This window comes from Chinchilla lanigera, unplaced genomic scaffold (genome assembly GCF_000276665.1).
Source record: "Chinchilla lanigera isolate Chin_1 unplaced genomic scaffold, ChiLan1.0 scaffold00024, whole genome shotgun sequence".
NCBI lineage: Eukaryota > Metazoa > Chordata > Mammalia > Rodentia > Chinchillidae > Chinchilla > Chinchilla lanigera.
This window is the reverse complement of record NW_004955425.1, coordinates 23,465,828-23,482,189: the sequence shown is the minus strand read 5'-3', so window position 1 is coordinate 23,482,189 and position 16,362 is coordinate 23,465,828. Positions and strand designations below refer to the sequence as shown.

At 39.2% G+C, this 16,362-nt stretch overlaps 1 protein-coding gene across 2 annotated transcripts in view; it reads right to left on the bottom strand.

Annotated features, from left to right (window-relative positions):
* The window catches only part of Wdr41 (WD repeat domain 41), a 144,768-nt gene that overhangs the window by 28,708 nt on the left and 99,698 nt on the right, over positions 1-16,362 (bottom strand). Inside the window, exons 1-2 of one of the 2 annotated variants that reach the window (XM_005386025.2) lie at positions 11,621-11,878; positions 9,621-9,736 (exon numbers count right to left, since the gene is read on the bottom strand). In XM_005386025.2, coding sequence (XP_005386082.1) covers positions 9,621-9,736; positions 11,621-11,671 — 167 coding nt within the window. In that variant the 5' untranslated portion in view covers positions 11,672-11,878. Of the gene's footprint in view, positions 1-9,620; positions 9,737-11,620; positions 11,879-16,362 lie in introns of those variants that run through there. The other variant, XM_013514857.1, reaches the window with a different exon arrangement.

The following is a 16,362-nucleotide window of genomic DNA, read 5'->3' as shown; positions in this document are numbered from 1 at the left end:
ATTGTATTTCAGCAAATCTAAGACATCATCAATTGTCGAAGTCTCTTGTTATTTTATGTACCATTAATGGAAAATGCTGCTAATTATAACCAAAAGATACCACCAATTACATGATGTGTCCAAATTCCAGAGATGTTAAAATGAGGGAAAAATGCTTCTTAGAATCAAAATAATGTAGTAATTATCATATCATATCAGTCTTTACAATACTGCATTTTCTAGTCTAACAAATCTCTGATATCTTTGATGGGTTTAAAGTGCTAAAGAAATTCTCATTGAATGAATAAATGAATAAGCAAATATTTAAGTGTTAGGGACTCCTATGAAATATATTAATGGCTTTAATGCAATTTCATCATTTGCTTTTGTCATGATTAATATATAAATATTTGTTAGAAGAAAAATAAGAAATTTGAAAAATTTTAGGCCCAGAATCCTACCACATTAAATAAATTCCTTTTATTTTTATTATATTCCCATTCAAGTCTTATGCATTTCCTTTAAGTTTTCTTAACTTGAAACCAAGTCTTTTTTGTTGTTGTTGTTGTTTGGTTTTTTTTTCGGGTACCAGGAATCTAACTCACAACCTTGCGCTTGCCAGGCAGGCGCTGTGCTGCTGAGCTAAATCCCCAGCCCTGAAACCGAGTCTTTAAAAATTCTCTACTATACAATTAAATGACTAAGACAAAATCACACGCAAGAAAAACAAGTTTAACAAGGTCAAGCACACTTTAATGAAGACCTGTAACAGACCTTCTAGTAATTACCTTCTAGTAATACTCCATCCTCCCTTCCACTATGCAAACTAAATTAAGCCAATAATTCACTCATTTACTCAAAAAACATTCATTATATAACTATATGATTTATACTAAAAATAAAAACCAATGTGAGATGGCTCTTGTTCTTCAAGAATTCCTGGTCTAATATTACTATATACTTCAGGGTCTAGATCCTGAGTCTGTGAAGAATTCTCTTTCCATTTATAGAAATCATTCCCAGCAAACACTCTCACTTTGAACACCTCAGAAAAAGTACTGTCACTTTTGCCAACTGTGCCATGAGCACAGCACAGCTTCACAATGACTAATCTAAGATAAAGTGAGTTTTACAAATGATTTCTCGGTCCACTACCTAAATGCCCATTTAATAGTTCTTACTTATGTGAAGCCATTTTGACCGATTCAAAGGTCCTGCAAATTCAAATATAACCTTAAAGGATATAACAAAAAGCACTGCCCATAACCCTGAACATGAACCTGCCTCTATTCGATACCTACATAACCATAAACAACTGGAAAAATCAAAATAGAACATAATCATGGTAGGACAGAAAATCTCAGTGGTTAACTTGCTACCTAATCTGCAAATACTAAGCAAGATAAAATATGGTATTTTCACAATAAAATAAAGTTGAAAATGCTACTATAATACTAAAAACAGACAAAACTGAAAACATAATTTTTACTTAAAACTGATTTTTGTTTTTATGCCAACTACTTAAAGCCAATTACAGAAGTATGCAGACAGACAAGAGAAGTTGAAGGGACCTTTTCAGGAGCCATACATGCTGATACCAGATTCTCTCATGAGATCTTGAACCCAAACTTTTTTCTTTGATGAAGAAAAATACGTGGGTAGACAGAGCTCAGTGTACAGTACCTGCACAGCATAAGCAAAGTCCTGAGCATCACAGAACAAAGCAAAATATATTATGCTAACACAAGTCTAACATTTAAAAGGGTAAGATCTATTTCTGTTCACAAATAGAATGAAGCTGGGAGAACTCTGTAGATCTCATGGAGCAGTCTTAGGTAATTTTCTCATTGCTGAGACAAAATACCTGACACCCAAAATAAAAGATGCAAAGGTTTATTTAGCTTTAGTTTATTTATAGTTTATAGAGGTTTCAGTCTATAATCGCTGGCTCCAAGACAGGGTGGCACATGGCAGAGGGGCAATAGTTCTTGGCGGAGGAAGGCAGCAAAACCAACAAGAGAGGAGCAGAGAGAGACACAAGCCTCTTTCTCTCCTTATATTGAATGCAGGCTACCTGCCCTAGGGCAGGTGTAGCACTCACACCCTTAACCCCAGCACTGGACCATGACTCAATCACAAACTCTAGATTCAGCCGCCTCCAAAAAGCCCACCCTGCATGACTACATGAGTTTGAGGGGGCATTCCAGACACAAACTATAATGCCTGCAAAGGTAAAAATCTCAGATAGATCCTTCAAATCACAAATAAAAAGCTAATGGACACACCAAATTATAGTATCAGAATACCAAAACAAACAAACAAAAATCCCTGTGACTCCTATGGAGGAACTTCCATTTCCCTGAGCTGGAGTCTCTCTGCAGGAATTTCTACTATAGAGAAACAAATCCAGCTCTCTCAGCCCTGCTTGTGTAAGTGAGAGAAGGAACTGCATATGCTCAGCTCAGCCTCATCTGGGTTGTCTCCAAGGATCCGGGAACACAGAAGAAATGTTTTGGGTTGTTCTGATTTTGGAGGAGGGCCTATGTCTGAGTACGAGGCTTCCAAGTGTCCACATGGTACCAGCAATTCAGTGAGTCCACCTAGTTCAGGGTGAAGCTTGACAATGCACCCACTGTGGCTGTGACTAAAGCTTTTTATCAGTCACTTCTTCTTTCAGTCATTACTTACTGCGTTGCTATGTCCGTCTGTGCGGTCCCTGCCTCCACTCCCTATCAATTCTGTCCTCAAGGGAACCAGGCTGTGTCTCCATTGAACACTTAGGATACTCATCACATTAAAAACCTTCATAATGAGACAAATTAGCTTTTATAATTTTTTTTTTTTTTTTTTTTTTTTTTTTTTGTGGTACTGGGGATTGAACTCTGGACCTTGCGCTTGCCAGGTAGGAACTTATGCCACTGAGCTATAACCCCAGGCCCTCAAATTAGCTTTTAAATTGGCATTTTTATTTCCTCTATTTCAAACATAGTTTGTAACCTTATCATTAGGTGAATTTAAATATATACAAAAATGCAGAAGACAGTGCAATGGTAATCTGCATATGCTACCAACCCATCTTGAACTGTCAGCCGATGGTGAACACTGTTTAATCTGTGCCCAACACGATCTTCTACTGCAGACTGCAGCACATCAGAGCCACTGCATCTCACTTCATCAATAACATCTTAGCACATACATGTACACCAAGGTCTCTCAGGTTATTCTTACAGTTAACACTTACTTCCTAACGTCATCACAAACCTAGTCAGTCATTATATTTTCTGGTCTCATAATTGTTAGTTTATTAGAAGTAGAACACAAAGAAAGCCACACATTCCAACTGGTTGATTTATCTGTAGTCTCTTTTTATTCTATTGATATGTTCTCAATCTACTTTTCTCTGCAGTTTACTAACTGGAAAAAAAAGGTCATCTGTCTTGTAGCATTCGTACAGTCTGCATCAGGCTGGCTACTTCCCATGTTGTCATTTAACATATGCCTCTGTCCTTGTATTTTTATTAGACTGATAGTTAGATCTAAAGACTTAATCAGATTCAAATTTCACTTTTTGCCTTCTCACAATTTGTACTGCAAGAGACTCAAAGGCCCCTTCCTTTGTCTTGTCACTTCCCAGCAAATTGATTGTTCCCTTGTTAACATGCTAACCTGCTCCTTTGAGTTGTCCTTCACTTAGCACTTCAGTGTACAAAATGCGTACACTAAAAGACTTGTTTTTCTTGTTAATTTGTTGTCATTCTAACTTGCAGGCCCCCAGCTGATGAACATTATTTTTCTTCCCTATCACAAGTTGCAAGATCACAATATTCCAATTCTATCATACTTCCTAGCTTGAATTCATCTACACAGAGAAATTTCTTTTCACCAATAATTACTGACTCTAAAATAGTTTATATAAGAATGGCAGAGTAGGAACTTGACTTTGCTCTTCTTTTGACCAGTTTTCAAAATAATGAGTTAGCACCCTAGCATTCTCTAGAGGTAACTAGCCAGTTCTCTTTCAAGGACCCTTATGCACACATGAATTTAAACATACATGATATGTTGCAATGCAGTGCAGTTATTACCCTTATCAATACTCAAATTGTCAGATGGGTTTTTAAGCTATAGTTTAAAAATGTTTGAGGTAATAATTCTCAAATGCTTAGTAGGGTTTTTGTAATTAAGTGAGCCTGGTTTTACCCAGAAATTATAGAATTTTACTGCTACAGTGACAGAATTTGTAAATGAAGTACTATTACACACTTTGGGTCTTTACCCCAAGATTCGATTATATGAAGCAATAATTTCATTTCCACTCACTCTTGTCACACTCACAAACCTTGCACAATCTTAGCCAACTAAGCAAAACTCCGTGCCTTTTCTAAAATATAAGCAAATGGACAAAGTTAGTAGAAATAAGGAAAAGGAGAGGGTGGCATACACATATGCAAGACATGGCACAGACACCCTTCTCTTACTCGACTCAAAGTACCACAAACAACAGAAATGGAACGAACTCACCACAAGGAGTCACTCAGGAGTGTCAGAGAGAGAATAGGGTTGTTTTGCTTTTTGTAACAGATTTTAGCAAAATCTATTACAATCAAGATGTCTAAATGCAAAGTGATAATGAATATTAGAAACACACAAAAAAAATTGCCAGATACAAAGTCTGAAAAATTACCAGTATTGTAGCCACTACAATTCATATAAAAAGGATTTCACTTATGTTTTGTGTGTGTGCGTGGCGGGAGGTACTGAACCCAGGGCCTCAAATATACTAAGCAAGCACTCTACCACTAAGCTATATCTCCAACCCTATTTATACCTTTTTCAAGATACAACTATCTTAATATTTCTGAAAATTACATTAACTTTTAAAACCACTGAGCTATTAACAAACATCATACTTACAGTTTCTTAAATAGCTGCTCAAAGATATGGTGCACATGAGTATATTTATGCAATTTTAAAAAGCAAATAGCCTGACTTACAACTATGAAAGTATGGTACTCCCAAAGATGTGCCTTCCAGGCTCCCTTTCAAGAGAAGACTAGCTGGCCAGCGGTGAGGAATGTACCTACTCAAATGCCTCCAGCTGACTTCAGCTCTTCAAACAAAGTCATACTCTCAGTTGGTCCACAGTCACTGGCAGTTAAGAAAGACAAAGAAGTCAGGGGCACATTCTTCTTGGATGATCCTCAACAAATGATTAGCAAGGTGGCGGTACAAAGCCCTGACTAATTCTATCCAGAGCAGAACTCCTTTAAGAAGCAATCCTTCCTCCAAAGCTCTCCATAGGGCTGGCAGAGACTGTCACATCTGCATCAGAGTCTAAAACAGCTTGCCCACCCAATCTCCTTCCTCTCTCTTCCTTTCATAGGCATTTCTCTGTAAGAAACTTCTTGCACATTTAACTCCAACTTAAGAGAGTGGAACCCAGGAATCAGGAGGACCTAAGCTATCTTGACTACTGATCTCTAGTCACTGAAGGTAAATGAGACAGAGTATTGTTAGTTTTGGAATATCTTCTTAAAGATGGAGCATTATTTGTTGTCAGTGGATTATCAGACTATACTGAGTTTGTTCACTCTCTTGCGAATGTACAGCTTCACCAGCCATCCTGGAGACACATTTTCTCCTCCAGCCTGGCACTTCATGGGTCATCTGATTCTTTTCCAGTCATGAGCACCATCCTATATAACCTTGTCTGTTTCCTGGAGGAGCAAGGAATGGTCAAATGAGCAACAGAGAAAGCTATTCTTAAAATGTGTTATGAACTCAGCTTAGTTTAATGTGTCAAATGCTAGAGTATTACATGCAATTTTAGCACAGTTCATTTTTTGGAAGACTCTTGCTGAAGCTTAGCCTTCTTTAGTGATCTCCCAATCAATATGACCCTCACTTCATGTTCAAGAAATACTGAAGAAGAAAAGAAAAGGCAGCTGTCTGTTAGGTTATACAGGATTTATTTGGTATCTTCAAAAACCAATCTGAGAAAATTTTCCACTCACTGATTTTAGCTGAGCCACCGAGAAAACAAGAAAATCCTTCTGCAAAATTTTCAATAAGATGATATTATCTAAAGACCTCAAGCGTGAAACCTGGATTACAACAGCTGACCAAAAAAACAATATAAAGTCTACAAAAACTAAATAAAAACATAAAAAGTATAATGACATAAAATTCGTTTAAAAACTGCAAAGATATTTTTATAATTTGGCAATGGATTAATAATGACATATACAATGAAAAGTCTAAACTATATCAACTATTAAAAATACTCCATAGTATGCACAATTACTGTGTGCTAATTAAAAATTTTTAGAGTGAAAACATTCTGCTTTTAGTTCTCTTCATAACATTATAGTTTGTAGATTTCTTATGTCCATTTTATATCTTATGTCCAAGGATGACTTTTTCAATCCTTATTTTTTCACTATACAATTAAATTTTTAAAGCAAATCATGGATTAAAGTTCCAGAAGTCTGCAACTAGAAAATACACTAATTATATGTAAATTTTGATATAGTAATGACTTGAATACAAATAACTAAATGTGATTTGTGAAGTTATATCATCACTGTACTCAAAAGCCAAAAGGCAGGGTTTTTCATCTATTCTAGATACTTAATTTACTGTGGTAGATGGCACATCTGGTCACAAATTCTTCCCTTTCCTATACCCACACTGGCAATAGGACTTAGTTACTCCTGCTATCGTAACTAGAATTTATCTACCTAATCAGTGACTCTGTGTCAGCTGCTGACTACCTCTGGCAATGAAATGGCAGCAAACACAGTGCAAACAGACACTTGAAAAGTATCTTGCTTTGGGCTTGGTCTTCTGCAAGTATGAGAACTCCAATCACATACGATGAGTAAGTCCCTGAGAAACTACACAGAGGAGAAGCATCCTCCCAGCAGAGATCACTGTGAACCAGCCATCCCCACCCAACCACAAAGTGACCAAAGCTAGATAAGTGAACCTAGCCAAAACCAGGTGAGCTTGACTTGTAGGTAAAAAGACACAGTTGGGCCCAGCCTAAACTGTCATACTGCAGAATAATAAGCTAAACAGATGTGGCTGTGTGAGTTTTAAAAAACTAAGCTCAGGGTGAAATTTGGCTGAGTGGTAGATAACTGATATACTCATCCATAGTTTTTTACTGTTTATAGAATATTTTATCATTGAGCAAATGATGTACACATTACCATCACTGCAGGAAAAATGTAATCATCTCTATCAGCACTTGTTCAGTGATAGTTAGTCTGCAGGCTGGCCTTGTCTTCTTACTATGCAGCAGGGATGAGCCATAAGGACACTTCACACACACAACAGCAATGATCATGCACCCTTAACAATCCATACAAATTTTAAAGACTGAGTCCAGAAAGCATACTATATATTTATTCCTTACCTGTTGTACACAAAATTATTTTAGCATTCCTTAAGGACTATATATCAGTGATTATAAGAAGTGATTTGGATATTTTTAGTCTAGCAACTTACTAGGGTTAAATATGTTACAAAAAAAACCTTTAGCAATCCAAAATCCTACTTTTGCGGAAATGTTTAGTGTTCCACAGAAATGACTGTTTAAATAAATAAATGGAGTGTCTCAAAGGACATACCAAACCACATATTAACATACAAGCCTGGAGATTATCTGTTTGACATGCTGCGATTTCTTAGGCTTGCACGAAAACAGGGTAACAGTGCTGACAGGCTACTTATATATAATATCATATGAGAGATCACACGATATACATTATATGTGATAGGAGATAAATCTTTTCAAGAAAAAGTTGGGAAACAGGGATTAATAATTTTGTTGGCCTTTGTCCCTGGTACTTAGAAGGGAGCCTCTAACCCAGTGATGGGGAACCTTTTAGAGAGCAGGTGCCAAACTGCAACCCAAAACCCACTTATTTATTGCCAAGTGCCAACACTGCAATTAAACCTGAATACTAAGGTTTTAGTTCAGAAAAAAACACTCATATATTAATATCTTTTGTCTTAAAAGAAAAACACAATAGCATGTGTGCCCTAGGTTTGCCTAGGTTTAGCCCCTGGAATTTCCCGAGTGATCATATCTTCATTATTCACGGTGGCCCCTCAGACCACACCTGAGGTGATGCTAACAGATGACTCACACTGAGTTCCTAGATAATTTGAGAAGAGGAGCTGGCCAAGCTGGAAAGATGAACCATGGGATTATAGGGCTTTGTGCTACTGTCACAGGGTATCAGACTGGGCTCCCAACCTCTCAGGTTGGGGCATGAGAGATGAGGGATTTAAGAATGAGTTCAAATTATGTAGTCAGGGATTCATACAACCATGCCTACACAATGAGGCCCCAGTACAAACTCTGGACACCCTAGAGGCACCCAACTGATGTTCCAAGAGCCCTGAGGACAAGAAAGCTTTCATGTGAGACCCTCCCAGACCTCACGCTATGCATCTCTTTATCTGGACAGTCCCAGTACATGGGCTTTGTGGTACAAGTGTGACCATCAGCAGAGTGCTTTCCCAAGTTCAGTGCTCTGTTCCAGTGACTCACCAAGCCTGAGGGGCAGTGGGGACTTGTAGCTCGCTGGTCAGGAGTGTGAGGGACCAAGAAACCCAAGTTATGGCTACAGTCTAAGGTGTAGGGAGTCTAAAGTGGAGTACTGTGCCCTGTGCCTGTGGAATCTGACCTGACTCCACATGGAGTCAGAACTGCACAGCACATCACAAAAGCAACTAAATGCCAAAGACATTTTAAAGAAGCAGAGAGAAAAGAAAGCCATCAGACAGTAGAAGCACTAGTCAGAGGTATGAATAGCATAGCAGCTGTCACTTCTAGAGTCAAAAAAGAAAAGAAAAAGCAGCAAAGGCAACAGAGAAAACTCACTCAACAATAACTGCCTACTAAATGTAAGACACTGTGCTAGGTACTAATATTGTGGTAAACAAGGAAAACATGGCCCCCAGTCATGAAAGTTACATTCTAGAAGGGACGACAAATATTAAAAGTTTCGACACTACAGTACTTATGCTGTAGCTGAACAAGGGCTTGATAACAAATACATACTGTAGATTAGTAATAAGCTAAATATCATCCCTAAGACCTATTTACCTTCATCTCTGTTTGTAAATGTATTACATTTAATATTATACTCATTACCAAGGAAGTATAGAATAATGTACATTTTGAAAGGGTTCCACCAGTAACAAAAAAAAAAAACTCAGATTAAATCCTTATTTTTACTCACTATAGTACATCCCTAGTGGGTACCTGATGTTTAAACATTTACCATATTCATTTCCCAAACTGGAGTTCACCTTAATATACAACTGCCACCCAAATTTTGAAGTTATTTGCTTCTTCCAAACTAATAAGACTTTCTAACTCATAAAACAAATATAATACACAAATCTCCAGATATGACATGCTGGGAAAAAAATAAAAGATTTTAGATACAAAATTTCATCAAGTTACAGAGGTCAAATTTAAGTTCTACTAAATAATATATTTTTTTAAAAAGTTGACTGATCAGTTTTTAAATTTTTAGAAACGGGTTTTGAACTTGTTTTAAATATAAAATTCTCCAAAAACTCTCTTTCTAAACAGTAGTCAGACAGTTAGTGTCTCTTACCTGTAGTCATCCAGCTGTACTAGAAATCGCACAATATCATGGTGTGCTTTCAGCACGAGCAGTTCTGTGTAGGGGTTCTGGGATTGTTCTTCACCTATTGTCTGTAATGGAGATTTCTTGTAATGGGAGGAACACAGGCAAAAACAAAAGAGAGACAAGGATAACGTGATACACAACTGTATATGTAAGAATATAAGACTTCAAAAGCCACAAGACTTGTATGTTCTAATACCAGTATTAGTTCCCCTAATATCAACTGAGTAACTGCAATTCTATATAAAACATTTCTCTTACCATGAATTCATAAATTTTAGTATTTTCAAGTCACAATAAATTTACAAAAAAGAGTGAATTTATTTTATATATATTCAATCTCCATAAACCTGACCTTAAAAATGAATGGGCCAGGGGCTGGGGATTTAGCTCAGAGGCAAAAGCGCCTGCCTGGCAAGTGCAAGGTCGTGAGTTCGGTTCCCGGTACCGGAGAAAAACCAAAAAAAAAAAAAAAGAATGGGCCAATCCAACTCAATTACTTTAGAAGGAGTGTTTCTCAATTAAAACTTGTTGGAAATAAAATTGCCAATCAGAGCAGTAAAATATAGACTAAAATAGCCTATTACAGGCATTCAATACATGTGTGCTAAATGGAAAAAACAAACAGGAATCAAACCGTTCAGACTCATGACTTAGCTCCGGCTAACAATATTGCTAAAGATTGCCAACATTCACAGAGCACAGTACTATGTGGCAGGGCATACGTCAGACACCGTGCTAAGCAAGCAACGTGCCATACAACTTAATTCTGTAAGATAGGACCTACTAACCCATTTCTCGGTCAGACAGAACCATTTTCTAAAACCGGGTTTCTCAGACTTGACGCTACTGACATTTTGTGGCTACCTTGTGCATTTTAGCATGCTGAGCCGCACCCCTGGTGTTTCGGAGGCCAACAGAGAACACTCCCCTACTCACCCGATCCCTGCAAGCCACATCCCGTGAAAACGCCCTGGATTCAACAGCCCCTGAAGGGCAAAAGCAACCCAACACTGAGACCCACTGCTCAGATTAGAATACAAAGTTCTTCCATAAATTAGAGAAAATCATGGGGTCTGATACTGTATGGATTCAAAGAAATTACAATAATTGAAGTACTTTACATGAAAAAATGTATAAGCTAACACGTATCAACGTTTTCTTAAAACATATACCCCCTCGGCAGTAATGCTGTATTTACCCAGTCTCCCTTCTGACAAAGGTTCCGATAAGAAAAAACCGACATCTGAAAACAGTATTGCTCCCCCAAATGAAAGCCTGCCAGGAACGGTAGGACTAATCAAATTTTACGATTAACTAGGTTAATACCGAATTGTTATATGTATGTTCAAGGATCTACAATTCTTCCATTATCTGGAGGATTCCAGACTCATCTAAAATACTTTTTAAGAAACAGACAATAAATCTCAACTGCAAAGATATAAGGAAGTCAAAACCGAGAAGTTAAACTGCTTGTAACAATTCAACCTTTTACCTCAGTCAAAAGAGCTACTTCCTGAGAATCGGAATTCTATTCTTGTGTGGCATGGGAAATAAATTCAGACCTCAATATTTTTAAGGCGGTAAATTATTTATTCACATTTCATATGCAAATCTCCTTACACAATTCAACGGCCTATCCAATTATAAAGCCGTGAAGTGTGATTGTGAAATAAAAAATAAGTTAATTAGAAAATCATTTTCCTGACACAAATATTTTGGTTGCTGGGTAAGTAACCAAGGATCAGGTGATGCTGAGAAAAGGTACCAGTTCAAACAGACCAAGAGGAGGGCTGCAATGGGCGCCTTCTCCTCCAGGTAAACCGAGGCGGGATTAGCAGCCCAGACGGAGCTCCTGCGGGTGCCCGGGACGCCGGCGCAGACGTCAGCGCGGGCCCCTCCCGCAGGGGCGCCAGGCCCCGCCCACGGCCCCGCCCCTCCCTCCGCGCTGCCGCCCCCTCGCTCACCTCGGCCAGGCCCTGGGGCTCGCGGCCTCCCCCGATTAGCCAGCGTAGCATGCGGGCGGCGGCGTCCCGCACGGCCCAGGCACCGGCCGGCCGGACAATCACGCCGGCTGCAGCGCCGTGGAGACGCGAATGCTGGCCGCACCAGGTTTGCCCACGGGTCGTGGGCGTGTAGGGGTCCCGCGTCCAGCCAGGGAGGTTTGGTTGAGGGAGCACAGCGGAAGGCCGCGGAGCCGCCCGGCTCCCGAGGCGCGGTCCGAGTGCGCACGCGCGGGGCACCGCCCCTCAGCTCGGGAGCTGGGGAGCGCGAGCGGCCCCTGCTGCCTGTGTGCGGTGCAGACCCCCCGCCCCATCAGACTGGGAGCATCTGCTTAGTGCCCTCCCGGCTCGAAGGGCTCTGGATCCTTCACTGCCCAGGCGGACCAGGAACGCACCCTCCACCCCATCCTGTCTCCAAAAGCTGACTGGAGAAGGTGTGCTGCGGTGGACTGCATCTGTAGGAATCTGGTGGCAAGTCTGCACAGCAGAATAAACCTGGCAACGTTAACTATTACAGTGACAAGGCTTTACATAAATCTTCACAGTAGCCCCATAACTCCTATTTATAGTCAAAGAAACCCAAACTGAAATATTAGATGATTTGTCTAAAGATAGCTAGGAAGTAGCTGCTGTGAAAGTAGAAGCCCTTCACAGACTTTCTTTCTAAGCCAGGAGCTGAACCCTGGGCGCGTCCATGCTGGGCAACCATCCTACCACTGAGCTACACTTCCAGCCCCAAATACTTTGACTGTTAAATTTTCATAGCCAGTCAAAGGTCTGTGGGTCTCTACACTAGTTGCGTATCAGAAATTACCCAAGTGGCTTTTAAAGATTGCAGGTTGACTTACAAAAACAATCTCTGTGGTTGGAAGATAGGAATCAAGATTTGGGAAAAGTTTATTAGGTGATTCTGATGAGCAGCAAGCGCTGCGAATCACCGGTGCAGGGACTACTTATGCAACATTCATATATATATATTTTTATATATATGTGTTAGGTTCAAATAAGGAGCCTAGCAGTAAATCCCTGTAGGAAACCTGTGCAAATATTCCATCCAGTTCATTAGTTCAGCAAACATGTATTGGGCATAGATGTACTACAGAGGCAAAAATGAAGCATGGAAAGTCACTGTTCTCTGGATGAGGGAGAAGGTCCTAGGCACTGTAACAAAGGCACACATTCTACTCTAAGGTTTACTGTGGACAGCTGCCTGTATTGGTTAGCTTTTAATCACTGTGACCAAAATGTCTGACATATACTACTTTAAAGTGTTTAAGGAAATGGTTTAAGTTTCAGAGATTTCAGTCCATGGTAGGCTGGCTCTACGGTAGGAACATCATGGCAGAATGATGTGGCAGAGCCAAGTTGCTCACTTCATAATGGGTAGGAAACAGAAACCAGTGCATCGGTGCTAGTGAGAGAAAAACTCTCTAAAGGTACTCCCACAGTGACCCACTTCCTAATGGTATTTTCTGCTGTGAACAGTGTTTTACTTTCCTCTCATTGCTGAGACAAAATACCCAACACACGAAGTTAAAGGGGGAAAGGTTTCTTTAGCTCACTGTTTGTAAAGGTTTCAGTCCATAATCAGCTGGCTCAAAGGCAGGGCAGAGGGGCAACAATTTATGACCGTGGAAGACAGTAAAAGTGACTAGAGGGGAGGGAGGGAGAGAGGAAGAAGGAGGAGCTCTTTCTGTCCCTTACATTGTCTGCAGGCTAACCACTCTAGGGTGGGTGTAGCATTGACACCCTTAATCCCAGCACTGGACCTTGAATCAATCACTAGATTGAATCAAACTCTAGATTCATTCCTCTGAAAAAGCCTAAGACTGCACGAGGCTTTGTGGGGGGACATCTAGACACAAACCGTAACAAACAATAATGGGTTATTCCTTGTCAAGTCAACAGTTAAGCTTAATCATCACACCCCCCAAACTAACAGTCCTTGGAGAACAAGGTGTGTGATTCATCTTGTAGTCAGTTTGACTGTCTTTGCAAGTGAACACTCTAAGGAGCAGGAGAAGGTTGTGTTCTGTGCACTAGCCCCAAACTGCAGTCTGCATGAAATTGAGGACAAACCAAAAGAGAGGCCAATCCCTGCAAAGATAAGACTCTCCTATACTGACTCAGACCGCAGGAGCGCAGGGATTTCAGTTCTGAAGAGTACCTCCAAGTGAGGCAACAAGGTTGCCCAGATAAGATAGCCTAAATTTCAGCCTGATTTTCCATAGTCTGAAGGTTTGTCCAGTGTCACGAAACTCGGACCTAAGGATCATTCTGCCGGTCTTTTAAAACACTAGCTCAACAATGAACACTTCCTCCCTTGGTTCCACTTATCAGAAAGGAGAAAGAACTTTATGAAAGGTGATGTCAGAGAAGTTGGAGGGGTAGAAGCACCAGGAATTCATCTCTGTACCTAGAAAACAATTAAACTGGCAGAAACTGTCTGAAGAAACTCTTTTGGAACTCTGGAATCTTTGAAACTTGAAAGCTTCTTTGAGAAATCTTAGCTGGCACAGAGGCTGGTCATCACTGTTTTAACCCTCATGAGCTCAAGAAATTTTCAGAAACTTAAAACTGTACTGCCTTTTTCCCCCCTGCATTTCTCTCCCTTTAGGGAGGCCAGCCACTTAAAGATTAGGACACATAAAAACAACCATATACATGAGGGGATTTAGGAAGTTACCACACACATCCAGAGAAAGTCACAGAATCAGAACGACCTTAGACTCTCATCAGAGGCTAATCTGTGGCACAAGTACAAGCATCAAAAAAATACTTGCCATCTTGTAAGATTCAAATGTCCAGGTTTCATCAGAGAGAGAGTGTGCGAGAGAGAGAGACAGGGAGAGAGAAAATCACAAGACATACAAGGGCAGGGGAAAACTAGGTCTAGAGGTCCCATTCAACTCAGCTATCCCCTTGCTGGGTGTTTTCCCAGAAGATCTAAAAACATCATGTCACAGTGATATATGTGCACCTATGTTCATAGCAGCACAATTTATAATTGCTAAAATGTGGAAGCAACCCAAATGTCCATCCACCAAGGATTGGATAAGAAAATTGTGGTACTTTTATATAATGGAATATTACTCAGCTATAAAGAAAGATAAACTTGAGGCTTTTATAAGTAAATGGTCACAACTAGAGACCATACTCATAAGTGAAATAAATCAAACATACCTGTGCAAGCACCACATTGTTTCACTAGTGTAAAACCTGAAACAGTTAATTTAAACTGGGAGGTATGATAGACATTGTGAAATGATAGGAAGGCACTCAAAGGTAAAGGGCAACTGGGGTGTGGGAAATGGAGGGGAAAGAAGGAGAAATTTTGTATGTATGTATATGCAGGATAGTTAATATGACTGTTCTACTGTCTTGTATTTCTTTGCTGAAAGAAACTGTCAATGAGTCCTTGGTTGATCAGCATTGCATGTTTATATCTGTTTTCATGAGAAACCACTTTGAAGATATCAATATGTAATACAACAAGCATTGTTAATTCCCTACCACTTTGTTTGTAACTCAGTACTGTCTGTACTGTTCTTTTGCTATTTTGTAAAATGTTGTCTGTCTGTTAATGTTTTCCTCCTTTTATTTAAAAGAAAAAAAAATGGCAGGGGTGTTGGGGATGTGACTCAGTGGTAGAGTTCTTGACTTACGTGTACAAGGCCCTGGACCACAGCACCACAAAAAAAAAAAAAAAAAAAAAAGACATACAAAGAAGGAGACAAGTATGGCCCACTGAAGAGAACAAAAACCAAACTTAATCACAAGAAACCATCCCTGAAGAAGCTCCAAAATTAGAGTGACTAGACAAAGACTGTCTGTCTTAAAGATGTGCAAAGAACTATGAGAACACAGAACAAGATGAGAATATGAATAAAGAGGCCACAAATTTGAAAAAGAACCAAGGAAATTCTGGAGCAAAACATATGTATACTCACAAATAAAAATTCAGGAAAAGATTTGAGCAGACACAAAAAAATCAGTGAAAATGGGTAGTTGAAGACAATAATTAAAATGATTAAGTCTCAGGAACTAAAAAAAAAGAATGAATGAGTTAATAAAGCCTAAGGGCCCTCTGGAAGACCATTTAGTAAATCAACATATAAATTTTGAGAGCCTCTGAAGGAAAGGAGAGAAAGGGAAAAAAAATAAAATTTGAAGAAATAAATAATGGTCAAAAACTCCCAAATTGGATGATAGACATAAATCTATAAACCCAAAAATCTCAATGAACTCCAAGTAAAATTAAAGACATTCACATTGAGATACAACAATCTTTTGAAAAATGATGACAATAATTGAAGCTAAGAGCAACAAGAGAAAAGTAACTCATCATATTCAGAAACCTTGGGGGCCAAGCCAGGTGTGGCCATTGTCCAACTATATCCTGTCTCCAAGTGACTTGCTTCAGATCCAAAAATACTCTTCAAATCCAAAGGTACAAGTAAATCAAAAGTAAACCGATAGAAAGAGACATTCCATACAAGTAGTAACCAAAACAAAGCTGGAGTAGCAATATGAATATCAGTCAAAATGTTTCAAATCAAAAAAATTTACAAGATAAAAGGACACTATATATTTTTAAATGTTCAGTAAAGGAAAAAGATACAGTATATATTTATATACTTAATAATAGACCCTCAAAATATATGAAGTAAAATATCAGCTCTCTAACAGCTGAAGACTTCAATAGC